Consider the following 24353-nt stretch of genomic DNA (forward strand, 5'->3'; position numbering starts at 1 on the left):
TTATGGTTGTCAATCAGTGTAACTGAGATTTTAGTTTACAATCTGACATCAGATTGACAGCAGCCTGTGGCAGTACCGGCATTATCATATCTGGTTCTTTCCCTTACCTTCACTCCAACCTTACAAAGGCTGCTTGATCCAATTAACAGCAATAAGCAACTCAACTTATCAATCGAAAAGATATATAGAACTGTAAAATATAGGATCCGGGAATACTTACAGATCCACTTTAAAATATGGATCATTTGTCAAGTCTGGTTGTCGCCATTAGAGATGGCTTCCTATATAATAAAAGGACATGCTTAAAAAGGATTTGTGCAATATGTCCTTTGTTCTATATGGGCCAAAATCCTCCATGACAGCCATTACATTTTTACTACTAACTTAAACAGAAGAATCATTCAAATGAACTATTTGGTGTGAAATACAGCAGTCTGTGGTTATGTGACGCGGGACTTCAGCGAAACAGTCAGTATAAAGACTTTGTACCTAGATGCCATCAGAAATATCTTCGGCTTCTTGGAATTCCCCCGTAGAGCTATTATGTCTGATTAATTCTTAAGACAGGATTTATTTTGTTCACCTAATCCTTTCACTGAAAGTCTGGCTTAGTTTGTTATTTTTTTCCTCCTGTTATAGAAATAATCCCAGACTCAATTCTTAATTTGTTCTCAGACTATTCTGGGGAAGGTTCATTTATTATTTTTCAGATTATGAATTTTAGATATGGAAATATAAAAAAAGACATTGTCCAAACACATTCCTGTTTAATATTTACCCTCGCGGTCAATGACACATTTGTCGTAGGGATCTTGCAGCACTTATATATGTTTATAGTCTAGAGTTTCCACAAGGAATCACATTAGAACTATTTTGGTCCACCAGCTGGCATGTCACCGCATAAAGTCTTCATGATGGGTCATGAAAGGACTAATATCATCAAGGGCTGTACCTGAAAACTCTTTGTGTCCCCCCCAAATATTTTGGGAGAAGTAGAGACAGCCAAGACCCCACCGCACAATAACCAAGGGAAATGTTTGGTAGTGTGGAGGACTAGAGTGAAAAGTGGGTGTAAAAAGCTGCCTAGGGGGTCTAGGTATCAGCTGTGAGTCCCGTGGGGCCAAATTATAAATATATAATATATATACAGTAAATAAATATATTTATAGATAAAAAAAAAAGAGAGTGCCATGTTTGCACCCCCTGACTCATCCCTATAATGCATGTCTTGGACTACAATCGGTCCCCCCACTTACCAGGAGCCCTAGGCATTTGCCTTGTTAAAATCCCTTTGTAAGTATATACATACCCAAGAGCATGAGTTGAACTATTGTATTCCAGCTCACCCAACATCAGGTGTCACAGCCGCAGCAGAAAAGATACATCCAAATTAAAACTGAGTGCTGCGGTCACACTTTGAGGCTGACATTGCTGTACCCTCGTTATTTATTTAACTGTGTGAAGCCGTGGAAACTACACCTAACTTTATACTTGAACTTGAGTGCTTTCAAAGAAGGGTGTTTTGAATTTAAACCATATGGTACCAATTTTGAACTTTTTTCCCCAACATGAGGTATCTGTCAGTGGAGGTCCATGAGACCAGGTCTAGTTAATAACAGCTGCAGGGCAAAGTTCTTCCAAAAACCAAAGTATTACGGTGTTTCGAGCTTCTTGGAGACATTTAACAAGTTAAGCTGGCCACAGGGGAAAGCAGTGGGTCTGCAATCTGCTTGTTAACTGAACCTTGCTTGATATTTCTTTTTATTATTGCTATTATATTTTTGTTAGAAGTTCATTTTTAACATGAAGCTTACATGTAGAGATTGGCTGGTCGTTAGCTCGGTGTTATTTTTTTAATTTAGTTATTTAGTGTATCCGTTCACTATAAAATGATTTACATCTAAATTCATTGCATTTTTTAGAAGGCTGTTTGAAAGGTTTCAGGGGTAATGTAAGGGTAACCTTTAGAAAATATATATTCAATATAAATACGTGACTTGGAGCGTTTAATATTTTTCGAGAACCTATTGACTCATTTTTGTGTTTAATGAATAGACAAAAGCTCTGCACATTATATAGATAAAGAAAGTATTATTGGGTTATTATATTCTATGTTATATTATATAGTCTATATCATATATAACGTCATCATGTGGGTACATCCTGATTGATGTTGTATTATCCATTAGAATGTACCCGTGCCTCGAAGATATTTTTTGGCTATTGTTACAGTAAGTTTTCCCACCTTGGTTCATACTAAAGGATTATCGGTTATAATTATTAAACAAGGAAAGCAATCGTTGCACAGCCCACAATGTTCTGGCTGCAGTAGTTTATTAAGACGTGTAACCAAGCCACCAGTAGGGTTTTTAATATCTAGATACCAAGTTGTGAAGGCAGTAAAACAGATCCTGATTAAGTACGGCTACTCAGGATTAAACGCCTGTCCTCTTTCGAACTTGACAGCTAAAGCAGTTGGTTTTACGGAAGTAAAGTTAGTTTTTTGAGTGAGACAAAGACCATTCTTTCAACTCTATTCATGGTCTGAGGCGAGGCATTACATTCTTATAGAGCACTAGCAGATTTGTTAGGTAATAGGTATTTAAATAATTAGATATATTACAGGGCTAGCCATCAGCAACTCCTATGATGTTAAGCCTGCTTCCTAAAAGAAAAGAAGTGTGGCAGTTCCTTGCCAAGAAACATGGATGTTGTAGGTCAACAAGAACCAGAGAGCTGTACAGAGTATGCCTAAGGACCTTGAGTATCTAATAACCATATCCTTAATAGGCATGTAACAGTAATAAAAAGCATTACTTTGGATTTAGGAACTTCCAGGTGTCCGATCTGTCACGGTATCATAGGTGAAGAAAATTGGAATCGATGTCTGGAGTTGAGCATCTCTTTAGCTACGAGTTGCTCGTATTTATGAAATGTTCTGTAAATGCTGAGACTGCTCGTGCCGTGTAATGTTTACCGAATTGGGATATATCGCTGATGATATCCACTGATTAGGCTTATTAAAGTTAATGAACGCAATTCCAAAGCCCATGAGTGCCTCTTGGTGGCCAGAGCTAGAAAAGACAGTACCGTTGAAACCAACGGCATTTAATTTGAAAAAATGATGCAACAATTCCACATTTACCTTAATTGGCTGTAACATATTCATTAATAATGATACATACGCTTCAAAAGAAAATACCCTTAACCCTTTGGCTGGAAAGTTCCACCGGCCCACTTGCCTGGGGCATGAATGAGAATCCAGCAGTCAAGCAGAAAAGGAAATGGGATTTTTCACGCACGTAGCACTCGTCTTAACCAGTTACTTTCCTAGTTACTAGATAAAGATCTGGGTATTGTAATCTAACCAGACTTGGCAGATATGAATGGTGTTAAATATTTTACTATACAATGTAACTTAAATCGTCACGGTTATTGCTAAACAATATGTAGATAATAATAACATACAATTATGTCCATTATATTAAACCATATAATTAAAGTAATTACATGTCATTGTTTAAGAAATGTCACAGGTTATGATACCGTACGAGATGTATTCAGATGCCTTGTTGTAGATTTTTTTCCTCCTAATTTCTAAAAAAGACATGGTCAGCCTAAGTTTTAAAGAACAGTGATTTAAAGGGACCATGACATGTAATAAATATACTGCCGCTTCATAAGTTCATTAATACGAGTTTTCAATACATTATTGTACTCATCCTCTTTTCTTAGAGGTATAGGTTAATCAGTCTGTTTTTTGGTGGGGTTTTTTTGCTAAAATGTAGGAAACATTTCACCTCACCGACTTCGCCATGCGTTGTGAAGAACACGCTAACATAGTAACTCCTGCGATCAGGACACTGCAGGCTACATGATGTCATACATGCGTCTGAAATGCATTGCATCACGCTATATCCACATCCACCCCACACATGCATTGTTTTTGCTAAATCTGCTGGCAATCCCAATAAACATGATCTTTTCCTAATGTAGCCTATACCCAGGACATCTTGGCAATTTTGGGACTGTTGGCAGCTATGGAAGGGCCAACCAGTGGGCTTTGCCTACAAAAATGTGGGTAGCCGAGGTTTCTTGAATGTACTCTCGCCGTATTATTTGTGCTTTGTGCAGGGCCAACTGGAAAGTCAGTGAGTTGAAAAGTTTCATCTCGCCTCACCTCACCTTCCGGTTTCATGAATCGAAGCCAGAAGGCATTTTGGTTTTCTTGTCATCATTGTGTTTTTTAAAAAAAAAGAGAAGTTTTAGGTAAATTTATCTCTTCCTCTTTGTGAATTCCAGAGAATTTGCATCTCGAGCAGCCAACCAGGCCGAGTACATTATCCCATAAAAAAAAAAAAAAATAGTTACTCTCTTCTGGCTCGTAACGCTTGTTTGGAGAACAGGATGTCCAGATGATAAACCGAGTTTCTTCTCAAAGACAACAAGCATTCTTTGTTGATGTAAACAGCCCTGTGTACAATTAAAAGGGGGCAAAACTGTATAAAGATGGACACATTTAAAGCAAATATTTGTTTTTGGCAATGAAGAATAGCCAGTCTGCAAGACATTAGCTTTCCAAATGGATGAATGGGAGGGCAGACCCCATCTTTTCTTCAAGTCAGATAAATTTCATGGTCTTTAACATCCACTGTGACTGCAATCTTTTCACCAAAGTCTGGCTCCTTCCCCAGTGCGACGGGAACAGCAAGAGTGGTTAAAAAAAAGAGAGCCGGCCAGCAGGAGGCCACAATCACGGTATCTCTACAGAGCATGAGAGTTAGAGAAGGTCCTCAATATGCCCTGCAAGGATTCTTTGAAGAAGAACGAGGAGGGGGGGACCCAGAACTTGTAAGAGCTTAGGAGTTGTACGCTGGTGTAGACCAACTTATTCATTTCCTGCACTCATGTGGCTTTTTGACACATTGTAATATTGTCCTTTTTGTCATTAAAGTCTTCATTAAGAACCGCAGTAAAGAAAAAAAGTGGCGTTGTTAACCAAGGTCAGAGTTCAACGTGTTCAATTGAGAGTTCAAGTCAAAAACAATTTTTTTATGTTGGATTTTTATAGAGGTAACACTTGAAGAGGTTTAAAAGAAATCTGTTACGGTAAAGGTAAGATGTGGGGGGGGGGAGATCTCCTATTTTGTTCAAGAAAGTCCTTTCAAGGAAAAGAAAGCTTAGGTGCCCACTCCAATCAACGTCAGCTGAATGGCCTAAAAGATAATCATGGCCCAAGACGCTGTGCACCCTCAGTATTCACTCATTCTTAGCATTCATAGGCTTCGGGGTCTTTCAAAAAGTTCTAAACATTATAATTAGTTAAGTGCTTAACCCGCAATGTCAGCGTCTCTGATAAAAAAAAAAGCTGGCCAAAATTGGCAAAATGTGTGGGAATTTAATTTTCAGCTCTGACAAAGACACTCTCTGCCCTTTCCAGCTGCCGTTAAACTATTCTGAGCATGAAGGGTTAATAGGCATTTAGCCTAACATTTTATTATTTTTTATACATTTTTGGGGGGGGGGGTTAGAGGTATGGCTGAAAATAGTTTTTTGACTAGCTGAGCATCATTGGAGTTGCCAATCCACCATAACCCCTTCCGTAGATGAGTCTACTGCAAACGGGGTAGCATGGGACTTGGAGCAGAATATGAATCATTCTATATATCCAGATTACAAAAAACATATCAGTATAAGTCATGTTCTAACGGCAGACACAAGTTAAAAAAAGTAAATGACTTAATAATTTTCCTGATTATCTGAGTTAATTATGTGTTAGTCACATAGAGGACAGGCTATGTCACAAAGTGATGAATTTAATGCAGAAATTTATGTATCACAGATTCATTTTTTTGGCAAGATTGAAATTTCTCTACCCTACAAATTTCCTGTAAATGTTACAGAAACCAATAAATCTCCTTTTTTTTTGTGTCTAGATTTAGAAATATCCCCAGCCCGGCTAGAATAATGCCTGATTTTTAGCCAGGGTACCCAGATAAGTTTTAAGAATCACTATTATGTTTTAAAGAGAAACGTTCACCCTGCTGCTGTATCTCACCATATCTTAAATCTGTTATCATCGTATCGGATTCAGCCATTATAAACTCTGATCCCATGTTGTGCTTCTGTAGGAGTTTTGCCAGTGTTTATCCGCCTCGAGGAGCTATAACTATTACATATAATATATAATATATAATAATATATCTATATCCTTCAGTGCTAGGAGGAGGAGCCGTACCATAGCTGTGATTTAAGAGCTACTCTTAAAAGCTGATGCTCTTTAAACTATGTACTTAATGCTTTATCAAAGATAAGTTTGACCTTCCTTTTACTTACAAGATTAGTTTTATCCACCAACATTGAAGAGATTCCTAGTTTAAAACATAATCATATTATTGTAGGTAGATGTAATGCCACAGTGATCTATGTGACATAGCTTATGCCTGTAAACACTATAGGTGGCAATAAAAGACATAACAGTTGATTACTTCTTCAAAGCATCAGTTTCTAAGGCATTCCTTCAACTGGTGTCGAGGAGAGCCTTAGATGCATTGAGGACTGAGGGTGATGGGTGTTATAGACCTAAACAATCCGGATTCTGGACGGTATCTATTTTTGATCTGCATTGTGTAGATCAAGAATGTGACGGGGAAGAGATGTTAAGTCAATATTTATCATTATACTTGGTCAAGTAAGGAGCAAACAAAATGGAATTATAAGTATATTATTGGTCAGAATGAGCAGTTACTTAACCTATTGAGTTCTGTGATCCCAGTATTTGGGGCTGAAGCAGGAAATGCCTTGTGGTTCCTGTCTATATTTTAGGCTCCACATTCTATACAAACCACCCGCTTGATCAAAGCCTTCACATTGACCTGACCTGTGTATTGTGGCAGCTAGAATTCCATCATGTTAAAGGGTAGAACCAGCGGGGGCTGATTTAATGAACTGCCCTGCAGTCCTAGAAGGAGACTCTAAGGCCTGGGAGCCATCAAAGCAGGGATCATATTAACCTCTTCTGTACCAGAGCAGTGGGCATCAAATTGCAATGTGGTCGGATTCACTGTGAAAGGCACAAACCTAATATTGTACAGTTGTGGTCCCGGCTTTGGTAGTTTAAGTTTGACCCTGTTTAATGCCCATTATCATGGGGTTTTGAGTGAAAGAGCCTTAAAATCATCTCAGCGTTTTGTATCCCATTTGACTAAGATTAAAACATTCAATATGTTTATGTACCCTGCCACTGGTATAACGTTAAATGGATGTAACTTCCAGAATTTGTTTTATAAATAAGTGGGAATGAAGAAGGGGTTTCTATGAGAATAACTATTATAATAAAATGATTAAATTCCAGTGCTGGTCCCCTGTTTTACACTGGGATCATCAATTTCAAGTCTGTTGTGCTCTATAGCATTTGGTTGGCACAAGTGCGCCCCCTAGTGGTTTTGCTTGTGCCTACAGGCTAGAATCAGTATCAGGCATCTATGGAACCCGCACAAATTCAGCTTGTTGCATACCTTGCCATATTTTGCCATTTAACGGTCCAACGTACCTTAAACTGGAACCATAAAAAAAGGTTATAGTAGATACCTGGAGCTTTAGTTGAGTAGAACTTCAAATATTAAACTAAAATGAAAGGATTATGTAAACCATACAGCAGAATAACCTTGTAAATGCTGGTGTGTTCTGTGAAAACAAGATATCAGGAAAGGACATGCTTATAGGTTATCTGAAGGGAATAATAAGACGTCAACAATATACTATTTTTTAAGCAGATGTTCTAAATATTAACCTTGATCGCTCACAATCACAGCTGAATTTCTCTGCAGGCAAAGCATAGTAAAGGTTATCTTCCGCACCTTTATTTAATGTTTCATAATATGCATAATTTTTCCCCTTTGCTTTCAAATGTTGGTAGACTTGAAAAAAAGGCATTTTGTTTAAAGCCCTACATAATGAAAATAATTTAAGGAATGTATGTTTTAAAGCTTTTGGACAGGAGACGTTTATTGGCTTGAGTTAGAGTTACCCAGAAAGCAGTACACTTGTCAGTTCTAATTGTAAAAAGCTTTCTGTCTTCACTTATATTCGGCCAAACAATTATAATGGAAAAAAGTTCTAGTAATTTAATTTTCAATGAGTCTGCCAGGACAGCAATTCATTTTTGTTAAGCTGAAATGTTACATTTTATTCCACAAAGCAGTTTGTCCTTGCACTGTACCATAAAGTTCCATCATACGCCTGTCACACTCTTAGAACATCTTGATATCCTTGAAGAAGAAAAAGAAACGTCAGAGTGATGTAAAATATTGGGAACGGTAAAGAGTGTAGCATCCTCGGAGAGACGTTAACGTGATTGGGTAAGCCCAATCCATCATTAGATTGCATCTCCCATGTGCTCCAACTCCTGTCTCCTGCCAGGAAGGTTGTCCTACAGCAGGTCCACCATGTGGGGACCGCGTGTCATTCTTCCACCAAAGACATATCGTTCTTTGCAAAAGTAACATTTGATATGCTTATGTTGCAGCCTTTAAATCAATTTGAAGGACCTTTCCCTACAGATGTTGCTCTTACAACGGTGTAACGCTGAAATGTAATGAAAACGGCCACTAATATACAAGCTCGAGACCGACTTAACCATATGGTATTACAAAGGAGATGTCTAAAGATTGCATGCAAGCGTTGATGACCCAGACCATTAGATCTGTCTGGGTAGACATTGCTTGTGTTATGTGGCACCTCTCATTCAATATGCAGTGCTTGTGTTGTAGAAAAGCCCATTTACTATGTGGGGAAATGGTTAGACTAAAACATCACTGATGTAGCATTATTTCATAAAAATCTTTTTATTTATTTAATCTTTATTTTCAATTTTTTTTCAAGGCATATCATATAACAGTTAATGTACATAGGAAGCAGATACAACTTCCAAGCAATTATGGCACGACAATCCCTTCGTATGGAAACTGCAAAGAGGAACCGCAGTCATATATAGCCCTTAGAGTAAAAGAATATATCAGGAAATGACCTGAAATTTTTGTTTTTTAATAGATTTGAAATGATTATTATTTGAAGAAATTTAATTTAACCCCTTAATGACAAAGCCCGTACATGTACGGGCTCAAAATGCATTGTTTTCAATGGGTTTAGGGACCGCCCATTGTCCTTAAGGGGTTAAATATTATGAACTATTTTAACTTCAGTTCAGTGGCATATGGGGTAAAAACCACATAACCAATTACTTCCCCATCCTAAACTCAATTCCCTTGTCCAAGGTCGTCTTTCTAAAGCCTCACCGTTTTCACCAAAGATGAGGAATAACTTGTCGGGTACAAACTGCTCATAATAGCGAATGGATAAAAAGTAATAAATAATTGAAAAAAAGCATAAAATCCACCAAGTTCACATTAATAGATAAAAACAATTGTTGTCTATTAAGTAAACCAAACAATAATATACTGGATTTAAGAAGATGACACGTCCACCTTAATATCACTTCTAACAATATACATCTGAAACCAGTTTTTGACAATCTTCATTCTAAAACATGCTGATCTACACGGAATGCAATTTCCTGGTTGTGAGGATCTACAGTCGAGATCAGCTTTTGAGGTCAGGGTATGATGGATATTGGTTTAGTCATCGGGGTGAATCCAACAGAGAATACGGCCATAAAATGTCAGAATGAAGCTTTCCTTAAGCAGGGTGTTTAGTTTTTTAGGAAACCATAACATCTTCGCACCCCGCTTGCTGTTAATATAAATATTTGAAGACGCTGTTTTAACATACATAATTGTGTCCAGACGGAGCCACATAAATACTTTTTTTTTTGCAAGAAAAACTGTTTTCTTATGTTAAACAAGCCAGACCTCAGACTTCAACAAACACTGGCTTTTCTATGTATACATTTCTACTGTATGGTGTTATATATATATATATATATATATATATATATATATATATACAGTCTATAATGCAGAACTAGAGAATGATTTTGGTTGTCCCCATCCCATGACGGTCTCTTCTCCGACTCTTCTCCTATACTGTTGCTTCTTTTAGAATATCTCGTTTTATTTCGATTTTTTTCTGATGAATATTTTTACATAGCACTGAAAGTGGCACAGAGTAAGCAGTATACCAGGAGTTTTTTCTCTGCCCATTGAATGCAAGTGTTGTGTACTTCCTGAAATACTATTCCAGGACCTTTCGTTATAAGGGGCATAAGTGCACAATGGAACCTAGAACAGCCTTGAGCGGGAGGGCAACTTCACAGCTGAAGGACATCTTGAGGACTGCCAAAGTTCATGCAACACGTCACTCACTAAAGTTAATAGACATTCGCAACGTAATGTGCTCACAGATACAAAATAACAAGCCTCTTCAGACTCTCTTTTTTATGTGCCTTAAGAGAACTTCTCTTGAGATGTTATTTCCTTGTTTCAAAAAGTACTTTATTTTAGTCAGTGGGTGGCCCTTTTACCATTAACTTTGGAGTTGGGGAAAGGTTTGTTTTTTTCACGATATATGGAGGGAGCAGCCTTGTTGGAAAGCCCACTGTACTGCAGTGTATTGCATTGATTCATTGGGAGAGAAGACATACTGTAACCTCTAGTCTAGGAGAGACACCCATGTGCCAAATTATCCAATTAAGGAGCTGAATAGGCAAGCTATTCTAGTCTGCCATTTATAAAGAAAGGAATGTGTTTAGTGGATATAAAAATTGCCTAATGAACTAAATAGGGGTACGTGCGCTTACCGGTAAAGACTTTATTGGTGGGTTCTACACTGCACAGTAACCAGTATCATGATAAACCACCACAGTGTGAAGAGACGCGAGGGGAGACAAAGAACACCAATGTCCATGATAAGGCTTGTTGACATTATTGGCTCATATGAGATTTTTGGTCAAATGTTCATAACAAAGCTTATTGTGGCAAATGATGTCATAACTCAGCTCTCAATTTCATCACCAAGTACCGGAGATCCAGAGTTGCTTCTCCGGTACTAAACTATATGGTACCATAGTCCAGAGCTGGTGCTTTTCCCAATTGGGGAAACGTAAAAATAGATAAATATATATAAAAGGTAAAATAGATAAATATCTATAAGGTAATATATATATATATATATATATATATATATATATATATATATTGTTCTGTGGTTTCATTGCAACAATGAAACCTGTTTGTGAAGTGTCTTTTATTGAGGATTTACAAATATCAACAACTGGTCTTCAGTTTTCCTATTTATCTGCTATTTTGATATTAAAAAAGGCTTCTGGCAATCCCTAGTTGATTGTAATGACATCAGAACAAAGTATATTATGTTCACATCTAATTTTATGCAGTACGCTTGTAACAAATTGATTTAAGTGCACTTTTGGAGAGAGAGTAGGACAGAATTGATTTTGTGGTCAATGGATTGACTTGTATGATGAGATGGAGGTTGAAGAGTTTTTTTTTATGCAAACAAACAAATGTAATCATATTCAGATAGAAGATGATTAATGCTACCCTACTTTAAAGCACTTCATGTATTAGAGCAGAGGAGTATCTTGTCCGTTTGCATAAATACTCGATACTCCTATTGCCCTATTTTGTTCTTATTTAGCGTTATTTGTAATCTACAAACGGCTGCTTTTGCTTAATAGACGCTATATTTGTTTTGAAAATTGTCCCTTTTTAAAGTGACATACAAATATGGGTTTTTTTAACAGAAGATGTTGCATTTATACGCATATACATAGGTTGCAACTTTTGAAACACAGAATTTGACTTCAGATAGGAAACATCTAGTCCATCTAGTCTTCTTATTTTTCCTGCTGCAAAGACTCAAACCTTAATCGGTCCTCATCTTAAATTCAGCAAAGCTTTATGCCTACCCCATGCATGTTTAAATTCCCTCACTGTGTTAAAATCTACCACTTCTACTGGAAGGCTTTTCCACTGGTTTACCACCCTTTTAGTGAAGTAAACCTTGCTTGTATTGCATTGAATCCCCTAATATTATATAACCAGAGAGTTCCTAGGTCTGACGTGTATTGCCTAGGCCTACTTGGGCTAGGGTGGCAGGTCCAGGGGGCACTGGAGTGCCACAAGCCTGGGTGAAGCACCCTGACGATGGGCCAATTACAATGGAGATCTCTGATTTCTCCACCATGGATGACTGAATATTTGGTACCTGATGCTGTGCGCCATTAGGAGACCTAGGCAACCTCTGGTGAACACTGAGCGATGGTCATCGCTGGTCTACATCACCACCGTTTAAAGAACTTCTAAAACTCTCAATAAACATGAACAATGATTCATTTTCAGCCCTTTCCCACATAACCCAAGCTTTTTTTCTTGCTCTCACTTTCATAAACTCCCTTTTCTTAAAACTGAAAGACGTGTGCATCGTTTGTGTCCTTCCTCCATTGCTCTCCTTTCCGGTTATTGCATTACAAGTCGACCTTGATTTTCTCCTTCCAGTTACTTCACCGCAGACACTTTGACGAAGCACTTGTTTCCTCTGAATATATCGGGTCCTCTGGTTTATTTTTCCCCTTAAAACACAGAGGGGGGATATTAGTCATTAACCATTAGTCGGTGCTTATTTACAGAAGTGGCTGGCACTTGAGATTTACGATGTCACCGGCAGACTTTTAGGAAGGTTAAATCGTGGGGGGAAATAAAATTACTGGTAATTAAATTTGCAAGCAGGTAGCCATCCTCTAAAGATTTATGGCCTCCGTTCGGTAGATGGTGTACCCGTTCTGAACACCATCTAGCAAGGCAAAGAGAAATCTTACAGCTTGCTTTTTTTTCCTTTCCATAATTAAGTCCTGTCCTTTTTAAGAATGCTGAAGCAGCACTTAGAAGAAGAAAAAAAGACATAAATGAATCTATAAATAAAATCGTATTACAGCAAGGGCATTATTGTAATGACTTTCTTAGAATAATAACTATGAGGCTTTATTGTCTGTCTGTTCTAAAGAGAAAAGCCAATAGCTGAGCACCGACAATTATCTTTTATCTATTTTTTTAGCACAGGGTAGTGAACGGGATTTCTCGTAACATATGGAGCCTTGCCGGTTACGCACTACTTTATGATATATTTCTTTACTTTGCTTAGTTTTCCGTATGTCCTGCGTAATAATGTCAGGGTTTGTCAGACATAAGGATTTTTTTTTTCTTTTTATGGTTGTATTAATGAACATTTTAATTTGCTCGATTCCTGTATGTGTAAATGAAGTGATGAATATGTTTTCTGTAAAATGTTCCGGTGTTAGGAAGGTTGCATTTCAAGCTTGATTTACTGATTAACACTTTATATACATTAAGCTCATGGTTTTATAATATATATATATATATATATATATATATATATAAATATATATATATATAAATATATATATATCAATATATCAATATATATATATACAGTATATATCTATATCTATATGATATATACTGTATATATATTGCTATATATATATATATATTTATATATATTTATATGTATGTCCCCAAAATGTACCATTTCCATGCGCAATTCCTGTATACCTGTGTGTATTAGAGTTTTTACATGTAAAGCTAATAAGAGCAAAGACCTAACCTTTTTTGTATGATGTGTTCTGTTGAATCAGCTGTTTCTGTTACTGTATGATTCAGAAATGTTACCTTTTCCATTTCTGCATTTTCCTTGATGTTTAAAATAGCCAAGAACATTTTGGGCAGTGTACAAAGCATATGTGGAGCTTGATTTCAGACTTTAACTCATATATTAGAGTGCGTGCCAAGCATCGGAATAGGAGATTAGGATTTAAGAGGGTGTAGCGCCCCTGTGAGATCATCTTTCAAGTGTGGGACCCAGGTGTTATTAGATGCGTGGGGTCATTACAAAAGGCCAAGGGTACTTATACGGGACTGAGTGAGATCACCCTTTAACGTGCTGACAATGATGGGAGTTATAATCCATAGCAATTGGAAGTAGGGGCTCCCCCACTAAGAACGTCATTGAGCATACAGTACCCAGGGTCATAAGATGTGCTGTCTTCAATAAAAAACGATTGCCGTGAGTCAAATGGGATATAACAAAGGGTTAAACGTCATCCCTGTTTTTAATTTCGAAATTCCCATTGCAGTCTGTAGGAAATTGGTAGTCAATATTCTGAAATGAAATGATCTTAGGCTAGTAAGTCCAGCCAATACTTTCTACTTGCTTTTTGGAAATGTTAAAGTTTAACTACAGGAGCTACTTTGACATTTTCTATAAATTAACTCATAACAGCAATTCTGGTGCAAAATACTGAAAGCGGAGAAGTAACCGGGAACATTGTATGAGTAGCCGTAGAGATTACACTATTTTAACCATTTTGCGCCAGAACTGGTCTTTATATGCAAACCCCATGAATCTGATTTTTACTAGCATATTATATGAAGAAATGTAACTCTGTGTGTATTTTAATAGAACATCTGTATACCAGCCCTCCTCCGCGTGTAACAATCTACATACATTCATGGATACTGAGACATGTTACAAACCAATGTTTATGTTCTCCTTTTTTTTCCCACTGTTTTTGATTACAATTTCCGTAGTATTGTTTTTGGGTTGTAATAGTATTCAGTCTATACTCGATCCACTCCTTATAGATTGTTTTAAGGCTGTGTATAAATCAGTTCATTATTCATTAGTTCTTTCAGTTATGAATTTTAATTCTTATTTTGCTTGGTTTTTTTTAGGATATGAACTATATAACTATATAACTACATCAATTGAATCTCTCCCTTTTTGTGTGTTTTCAGGGACCTCAGTGAAAACCAGATTCAAGCAATCCCGAGAAAGGCGTTTCGTGGAGCCGTGGATATTAAGAATCTGTAAGTATTTTTTTTTCCCTGCGTAGATGTGTTCTTCGGGGCAATCCATTACAACTTCAATAACACTAAACTCATGTTTCAGAAATGTAAGTAAAAAAAATATCTTTTGCCAGATTTTCTGTCCTACATCTTTTTTCGCCGTTTACTTTTTGTTGCAAGAAATAGCTAGAAATGATTTTTTTCACCTCCTTAAGGCAGCTGCCTTCCAGAATGTCGCAAACACCATTAAGTAAAATTAAATCCACGATGAGATAATCGCATGTTACGTTTATGCCACAGTAACTTATTATTATTTATTGTTTTATATAGCGCCATCATTATCCGTAGCTCTGTGCACTTAGTGCTGCATTAGCATAGGATGACCCATTGTACAGCGCTCCAGAATATGATGGCGCTATATAACTCAATAAATAATAATAATAATACCCTTCCCTATTAATTATATAAGGCTATAAGGGTGCCCCCTTACTCGACAAGCACTCAACAAAAGAATAAATAGCATTAGAGGATTTTTTAACAATGTTTTTACAAGGCAGCCTGTCACAATAAAATAGGAGATTTGTTTTGTGAATAAAGTGCATACACGGCCATAGCCTGATAAAAAGATGCATGGATCATCTGTCTTCATTCTCCTTCCGTAGCTAAGATTCCGAACCGTGAATTCTGACGCTAGAGACCGTGCTCCAAAATATACCAAGGACAGCGGCTAATAGTGATATATTGATCCATTTATAATCTTTATCCGTTGCCTGACTGCTGCCTGACATGCTGTTCAGTCATCTTTACTTATAGGTTTCCCGACTTGCTGTCTGATTCATAATGATTTAGCAAATCGCTTTAGACATCCTTTACAACTGTTAGTTTTAGAAAATAAAAATTCTTTTTGACAGGCTGTTACTATTGGGATTATCCTGAGGCTATTTCTAGTTACTAAATGATTATATGCATCAGCCTGCACTTAGCTTTAGGCCTTCTTTCAATTATAACCTATTTCAAAGTTTCAAATAAACTTTTATTACAGAGATCCAGTGATTGAGCAGAACCAGTTGTCGGATAAATACGCAACTCTAACCAATATATCCCTGAAAATATTAACTGTAGTATGGCAGCAACTCCTATTACTCTTCGGAAGCCAGTGAAGCGCATAGGTGGCTACGCAATCATTTTGTTTATTATAAATTTTTTTTTTTTTTTAAATGAAACTACGAAACATTTATTGCCAATTAAAAATATATTTATTTAATCGATTATTTTCTCAAGGTAACATAAGTGGCATCTCTGGCACTTACAACCAGGTCCAGTCTGGGCATTAGGCCTTGTACCTTCCACTTACTGTATGTGGCATGCTGCAATAGTCTAGCTGGGTCATGTGGTCAGCCGCATGCATGGGATTTATGGGCTGTTGGCCTTAAAGTACCAGGGTCTTTTTTCATTCCAAATCCATTCCTGGGGTCTTCAACGGCAAGGGACATTTGTAGTAATAACAAAGGTTATTGAGTAAGGTTACGAAATCAACCAATCCCAACCTTTACTAATGCCCCCTATCTGCTATAAATTCTTCACATCTGCCCATACATAAAATTATTAAATCTAAAGAGATACTTTCCAGGTTCATTGAAGCTGTGAATTCCTAATGATTCTGTATCATCAGCTAATGCATTGCACTCCAAGGCAATCAAAGAGAAGGGAGAGCATAAATAAGTTAAGTGATCGGTCTATTCTAGATATGGAATTAAAGACATTGAGGACATTGATTTAAAGAAAACGAAAAAGAAACTATTTAGCATGAAAACACACTCTATAAAATATGTAAAACACAATACTCATGAACTGAACCCATCTACTGCTTATAGGTACATTGCAGCATAGGTGTTTTAAAAATTGAAGATCGTGAAAAAGAACAAAGAGGAAAATCTATAATATAATACAAGACAGGAGGGGTTAGGCTACTGGCCACAGTGCAGACTAATAAGACATTGTGGAAAAAAACAGCAATTTATGTGTCCAGCAAAGGGAAGAAAAAAAAATCTGAATTTGCAACAAAAAATATTATAATTATTACATTTTATTTATACAGTGCCAAATTACACATCGCTTCTCACAATCAAAGATAACACAAAGAGAGGATTCCATGATAGTGGCTCAATAGTGGTAGATAATAGCAAGTAGTTCTCCCTGGCTTTAATAAAAAAAATCCAAATTACAGACAATTTCGGGTCTAGCTTGAAAGAAATTGAAACATAAGTGAGCGCGGCTATTTATTTTTTCGGGCTGTCAGATTGCGTATTTCTGTCAGTGACTGTATTAATAATATTTATACAGAGCTGACGTTGGCCGGTGTAATGGTGTTTCTGTTAGTAAAACCTGATGATATTTCAGCCAAATTCCGCTATGCTACTATTATGAAGGTGACGTGTGATCAGTTTTATGGGATGGAAGCGAAGATGAGTGAAAGGTTTTATTAAACAATGGGGCATTTCACATAAAATTAGGGGCCAACTGCTCGAGTACCCCCAACCTCCGAAGTTTCCATAGCAATTTCAGAAATACTATATTCTCACAATGAAGAACAGTAAATCACCATAACGAGGAAATCAAAGGTTTAATAGAAACTAATAGTTAGAGATTACATTATTTTATTTCCGAATGAACTGCGGTGAACCAGCTAGGAGCATTGCGGCATTCAGCGCTCCGCCAGTAACCCTTCACCTGTTCATTCAGCACCTTAACCATTCTGGTTCAATTAATGAGCATAATATATATATATATATATATATATATATATATATATATATATATATCGGAGAACAATAGAATCCTAAACATGCGTTATTTGAAGCTTTCTGTGCTTCACTGTATATATTTCTTCTTAACAGACCCGAGCGCTCTGCAGAGCAGTCTCCTCCGCCAACAATATATAGTGTATGAGATAAAGATGCTGTAAATGTTTTAGGATACCTATCAGATTCATTCGTTTTATAGCCCCATTTTATAACTTTATAACATCTTCAGCATGCTATTCAAATTCTACTTTTTTCTAAAGCAATATTGCCCCAGAACCATCCCATTGCTTTATTATAACTAGTTTAATAGAGGCAGCATTTGTTAATAAAAAGTTGGACAGCGCTGTGAATAACTGGGTACTATTAACAGACAGTATAATTAAATACAGACACGTGAAACTCTATATAAAAGGTTAACAGAAACATTGCTGTAAGCATAGTACCTTGTTTTTTTAATAGTAGCGTGTATTTTTTACCTTGTGATATTTACCATCCATATTTCTTATTTGTATAATAGTAGCATCAAATTCTATTTCAACATAGTAATAAAAAACATAAAAAAAAACAACCAAAGGGGGTAAGTCTGGCTCATTCATGAAATCGACCGTCAACTCAGATGGTACAGATTACTCTCTGATTATTCAGTCCCATAAAGTTATCTCTCCTCGTTTGATAGGTTGCTGATTGTTGTTGATTGGCTCAGACAGCTTTTATAAGTAAGGAGGAGAAGGGAGGAAACTTCAGGAAATTGCTCGGATAATGCTGGCTCTGCCACAGGCTGCCCTCAATCTCAGCTTCCATAAAGTGAGCTTTTAAAATAATTATCTCCAAAAAAGTTCCGGTACTTGGCAAACAAATAATAAAATGTATTTAGTTCTGATGAAAGCTATAACCGTGGCAGTTTGCTTTTCATTCAATAACTCTTATTGGGAAGCTTATTAGGCTCATCTACAGTAATACAATCTACTAATCTTTATTAAGCTTGTATCGTTTTGCCATCCAACGTATTAATGGTTGCCAAAGGATAACGCGCATGTGAAAATCAGTAAGAAAAAGCCTATTATCTGATATCCGCTTTCTTTAAAACAACGCGACGGCTTTCCGCATCTGGTGAAAGGAAGAAGTACCGCTTGCTTTACGACTGCCTGGAAGGACTTCTCCTCCGTGAAAGGCTCTCTAGAGTGATTTAGAAGAGGCTGCGTCAGCAGTGATTTATATATTGACAGCTAAGGATAATAAGATATGGGCATACATACAGCTCGCACTTTTACAGATTAACCTACAGACTGCATTAGGCAAATTTGATGGCATTAAAAGATTTTGCCAATTTGTCTGGAAGCAATCCCTCTTTGGTGGTGTATTAGGAGAAACATTTGATGCTCCTGTGCAATTCAAATGACTTTGATATATAGCGCGGGAGGTTAAAGTATTGTGCTGTACATCTATATTATCACTTTCATAAAAAGCCAATTTACTTAATTGCTCGGCAGAAATGAATCTTCCGTATCGGAGGGCATATTTTTACAGGATGTTATATTTCTTCATTTTGTTCCGTACAATGAAAACAGAACGTCCCTTGCAAAATGAAATAATACTCCGTTGGTATTTCTTCACTGGGAATTAAAATAAGAAGTTGGCATACGTGGTATATTCTCCAATTACAAGATCACATCTATAGTCTTCAAAGCTTGCAATCCATTATACGTCAGTAAGCCCATAGCTTGCTTTCTCTCTTTCTATGGCTCACACGGTACAACTCCATACATGTATATTAATCACAATCCTTGTTGTGATTTTATATTTTGTATGGACTTACTACAGGCAACTAAGTAACTAGTAGCACATTAGCAGCGTTCTATAGCCATGTGTATCATGTGATATATATTAAACATATATATATATATATATATATATATATATATACAAAGAAAAAATAATATTTCCTGGCAACATTAACCTTGTTCACTTTGTTACAATATTTTTCATTTACTCAGAAATCTATTAAATTATTATTATTATTATTTATTGTTTTATATAGCGCCATCAGATTCCACATGGCTATAAACCAAGGAAAGTGCTATGGGGCTTTATAATAGTGCGGGTATTTAGTAAATTTGGATGAGAAAATGACTTCATCTCATTGCAGGAGAAACTCTGCAGACTAAGCTCTCTTATAATTGTGTACTTAATATTTTGATGTGTCATTTTTTTTTTATCACCACAACCAACCTACAACTTATTGAATAAATCTGTGTTATATAAAAAGCTTTTTAAAGCCAAAACCACAGGTGATCAAAGGGTTGTTTTTTTTTTATCTTGTAATATTTACAATCCATATTTTTATTTGGCATCAAATTCTATTTCAACATAGTAATAAAAAACAAAATAACAACCGGAAAAAACAATGTGCCAAATTACCATAGACTGTAAACATGCTGAATTCTGTACGCATCCTCTTTATACAGATGTCCACCCAAAATATCTTAACCAAACACTTTAAAAGGGCTTGTGTCTTCAGACGGTTCAGCTTTTCTCAATGGCATTAAGCCTAACTTAATTTTTATGGTAAAAATACTCTTTAAGTAATTAGAAGGTGACTCAGGGGCACGAGTGAAGAGGGGCTTTTGCTTATATTTGAATTGTATGAAGAGTTCCCATGGGGTGTTCCTTACGATGACTTGTCAGCTTCTATACAGATAATGGACTAACGTCTTGTAGCAAGTTTGATGGATGAAATGGAAATACAGAGCAACGGTATAAGCATTTTATTGTGTTCCCTGGATTTTATTTGTCCATATTTTGGCGTAGAGAAGATTAAATATTGTGGGTAAAGATTTTATGTTAATGATTTATTTTGCCAAGCAAGTTAGAGATGTGCGTTAAAATATATGGGGCTGAAGGCAACGCAAAAAATACAAATCACGGCAATTTGTGGATCATATATTCAATATATGTTAGAATATACAACCATCCCATTAGCTGAGTTATGCCTTAAAATATTAAGATAATATTAGGATAATTTGTAAGTTCTTTATTTCTGCAATTCTAGATGCTTGGCACACGTCTCTGGCAATGAAAGAGTTAATAGTTTTGTGAGTTGTACGTTGAATATTCTTTGTTCAGCATTGAGCAAATATAGTTGTTTTTTTTATATCTTTTTTTATAATTTAAATTAAGATCGACATACCATGCTATATATTGTAGGTTATAATTAATTTTATGGTAATTTCTTTCTGAAAAATTTGTGGAGACATTCCCCAAAATATGATCACATAAAACGTCAATGGAGCACACAAAGGATCTCCTTGGGGTGCAAATGATACCCAACATAACTATAAATGTAGTTATCATCAAGGCTATATGTGTAATCCCCAAGCAGGGACTCGCTGTAGGGTAAACTACAGTTTCTGTTCTCGACTGATCTACTCTTGCCTTTGTACGTATTTTCTTTGTTTGAGAAGCTCTCTTTCCTCCAGAGTAAAAGGTGAGGCGGACATCTTTCCTCGCAGTGCCTACAGCGATGCCATCCGTACCTCGCTGATGAGCCCATGTACATCTAGGGTTGTTGGTTCTAGGGAGTCGTTGTAAGGCAAGATATTTTGTTCTTGGGTGAGCAAGACTCAGACTTTTTAGAACATAAAAAACTTTTGGTGGTGTCCCAAAATAACCACAGCAAAGATGGCTTTTTCCTCCCTTGCCAGCCCTCCCCTGACTATAATCCTCACACCAAGGCCGCTGGGTAGCCGGCAGATTAATGTATCTGCCCAGTGAACACCTGTCACCTCCTACTGTTCCACTTGCCGAACGTCAGCAGGAAGCGCTCGGAGCTGCGCTAATTCAGAAGAATTGTGAAAATAGGACATTATTGTTTAAAAATGCATTTTATCTGTAAAAACCAGCTAAATAGAGCTCCGGTCTGCCTGGATCTGTCACAGACCCTCAGTCCTAACCTCAAACTGCAAAACTTTCGCCTGTAGAACTATATTATATTCTTCAGTCGTAACAAGACTCATTCCCGCAGCCCTAAAAACGCATCACATGTGTTTCTCGGTACTTTCAAAACCATTGAGAACAGCCAGTGAGTTCTGTAACAAAATGAACATCGGCTACTCCCTGTGCGGTAGATTTTCCGATGTTCTGTTAACTGATCCACTCCAAACACAAAAACATAGAATTTGACGGCAAATAAAAAGCATTTGGCCCAGTATAGTATATAGACATTTCCCCCCTCTGTAGAACCTCAGATTTTATTTGATCCCTGATCTTGTCTTTCCGCGTATGTTTAAATCCCCTCACTTTATTAACATCTACCACATCTGCTGAAAGGCTGTTCCACGTTACTATCACATTCTCTGGAAACTTATTACAAATTCTTATTTCAAATGAGGAGAAATACCAGAGGGTTAGATTAGAAGTTTTACTATACTGAGAGGGTGGTAGATAAATGGAACAGCTTTCCAGCAGAAGTGTTAGAGGCTAATACAGTGAGGGAGTTTAAACGTATATGCGGTTGGCAAAAAGCTATCCTGAGTCTAAAACAACATCAGGGACTGATTAAAGTCCGAGTCTTTACATCGGGAAAAATGGGCAGACTAGATGCGCCGAACAGTTCTTATCTGCCGTCAAATTCTATATTTCTTTAGCCAGGGATATTGTAAGCTTTGTTCATTTCTGCCTTTTTTTCATCCAAACGCTATGCGCTGTTTTCATACATATCCCATGAATGACTAAGAACACGATTAAGCCGAAAGCTCATTCCGTGACCCCCTGAGACGCACATCCTCCCTGTGACCTCAAATGTATGCCTGTATTTTAAGCCGCATTCCCCAAAAGACCGTCTGCAATGACATCTGTAATGTGGACTCGCTCGTAAAACCATAAAAAGCCCAGTGACTTAAAGAAAAAAGAAAATAAAAAATTGTCCGTATTAAACGGGAATGGCTTCTTTCCTTTTCTTGCCAAAGATAGTAAAATTAACATGCAGCTGGTTTCTCTGATAAATGGATTGTGTTCGGTCACCGAGGGGATGCGCGTGACATTAAGTGATTTACAGTCCTTTACCTTAATGAAATTGTTTCAGCGAGATGACGCTGAGAGCTTTTAATGGATAGCTTTACTTGATGTAATGAAATTGCCTTCCTTTGGCATTTCATATAAGGTGCACTTATTATTTACTGGGGCTTTTTCTCCGAGCTACTGTTTGTGCAGACGGGCCAGAGCAAAGGAGAAGGGGAGACACCCGAAGAGTTGGGTGGCAGCGCAGGGTAGCATGACTGCGTTTAGTGAATGTGGCCCTAGCGTTCCTACGCTCTTCAGGAAGCCGTTTCACGTTCTTGTTTTAAACTCCCGATCTGTTCCGCAGGCAGCTGGATTACAACCAGATCAGCTGTATAGAAGATGGGGCATTCCGAGCTCTGCGGGACCTGGAAGTGCTGTAAGTATACTTCCAATCTCTACAGACACACACCATTCTTTTTTTCTTTTTTTTTTACCTTCTCCTGGCGTTTTCTCAGAATCCGGAAAACGGCAGGATTTTCCATAAATCTTTTACCGCATTACTTGTTTTAACATGTTTTTAATCTATGTGCTCTTTGGGCATTCCAGTTTTTTTGTTCTAGGTATTTAAAGCCATATACATTGTATCTGTTTCATTGTTGCTTTTGTGCATTTAAAATTGCTTGTAAGTAGAATATTTATTACTTAATTACTTAATTTGTGAAAAGCTAAGTAAAATAATTAAACAGATGAATTCAAAACATTCTTAATGTATATAAGTGTACGCTATATATTATGTATAAATGTACATTCATATATTTTTTTTTAAAACTGTGTTTAATCATATTACTGGATTGCCTTGTTTTACGTATAACCTAAAATGATGCATTTTACAAATATAGGTGCTATATATACCTAGCTATGTGTAGGTGCGCATGTTTTGTGCAGGCAGTGATATTTTTGTAGCCCATGTCTCTCTTAACTTGTATCCTACAAAGAATTACAAACAATATTTGATCCGTCACCTGGAGAAAGTTGGATGTGAAGAATTAGTTATACCGCTGTTATTTCTATTGGAAAGAATACAATTTCTTGCCAATGTATCCTTATAACCTTTAGAGAGGCCTTCACGTCGTTAAATCCTATGTGTACGATTGATACATTTTATTTTGCGCTTCCTCTAGATTTATTCTTTATCCTTTTGGCATATAACCGGTTAATTGCTAAATATACTCTTTTTATTATCTGGACAGATGTGCTTATATTCGCATATATTTAATTCAGACATATGCAGGGTTTTTTTTGTTATTAATTCATTTATCATAAAATTCTCTGCATTTCTTAGGCAGCTTCAACATTCGAGCCTGGAAGCGGCTCGCACCAAATTCCAAAGGGAAATTGCCTTAAATATTGTTGTTGGGAAACAAATATTACATTTAAATTTATAGCGTCATAATATAATAGCCTTGAGAGTCCAATGTGTCCACAAAAAATGTTTTTTTAGACACATATAGACGCGGCACTTTCTCACAATCTTTGTTACCCAAGGCGTTCCCTTTTTATCAGAAGCATTTTCAACAATGCGGATAAGAATAAAACCGAATGAGGCGGATTCCGGAAAGATTAGAAAAGGCCATTGGGGTAAAGCATCCATTGGCATCATATAATAGCCTAAATGACACCACACAAGTGTCGCTTGGACCCAAAAAGTCTC

At 36.8% G+C, this 24353-nt stretch overlaps 1 protein-coding gene across 4 annotated transcripts in view; it reads left to right on the plus strand.

Moving 5' to 3' along the window:
- LOC149281319 (slit homolog 2 protein-like) overlaps nt 1-24353 on the plus strand; it is a 146592-nt gene that overhangs the window by 78511 nt on the left and 43728 nt on the right. For all 4 annotated transcript variants that reach the window (XM_089499421.1, XM_089499423.1, XM_089499422.1 and 1 more), the window contains exons 5-6: nt 14790-14861; nt 23007-23078. In XM_089499421.1, coding sequence (XP_089355547.1) covers nt 14790-14861; nt 23007-23078 — 144 coding nt within the window. The remainder of the gene's footprint in view (nt 1-14789; nt 14862-23006; nt 23079-24353) is intronic.

Source organism: Sceloporus occidentalis, unplaced genomic scaffold (assembly GCF_023333645.1).
Source record: "Sceloporus occidentalis isolate IW3139 unplaced genomic scaffold, rSceOcc1.0.p SCAF_135, whole genome shotgun sequence".
NCBI classification, from domain to species: domain Eukaryota; kingdom Metazoa; phylum Chordata; class Lepidosauria; order Squamata; family Phrynosomatidae; genus Sceloporus; species Sceloporus occidentalis.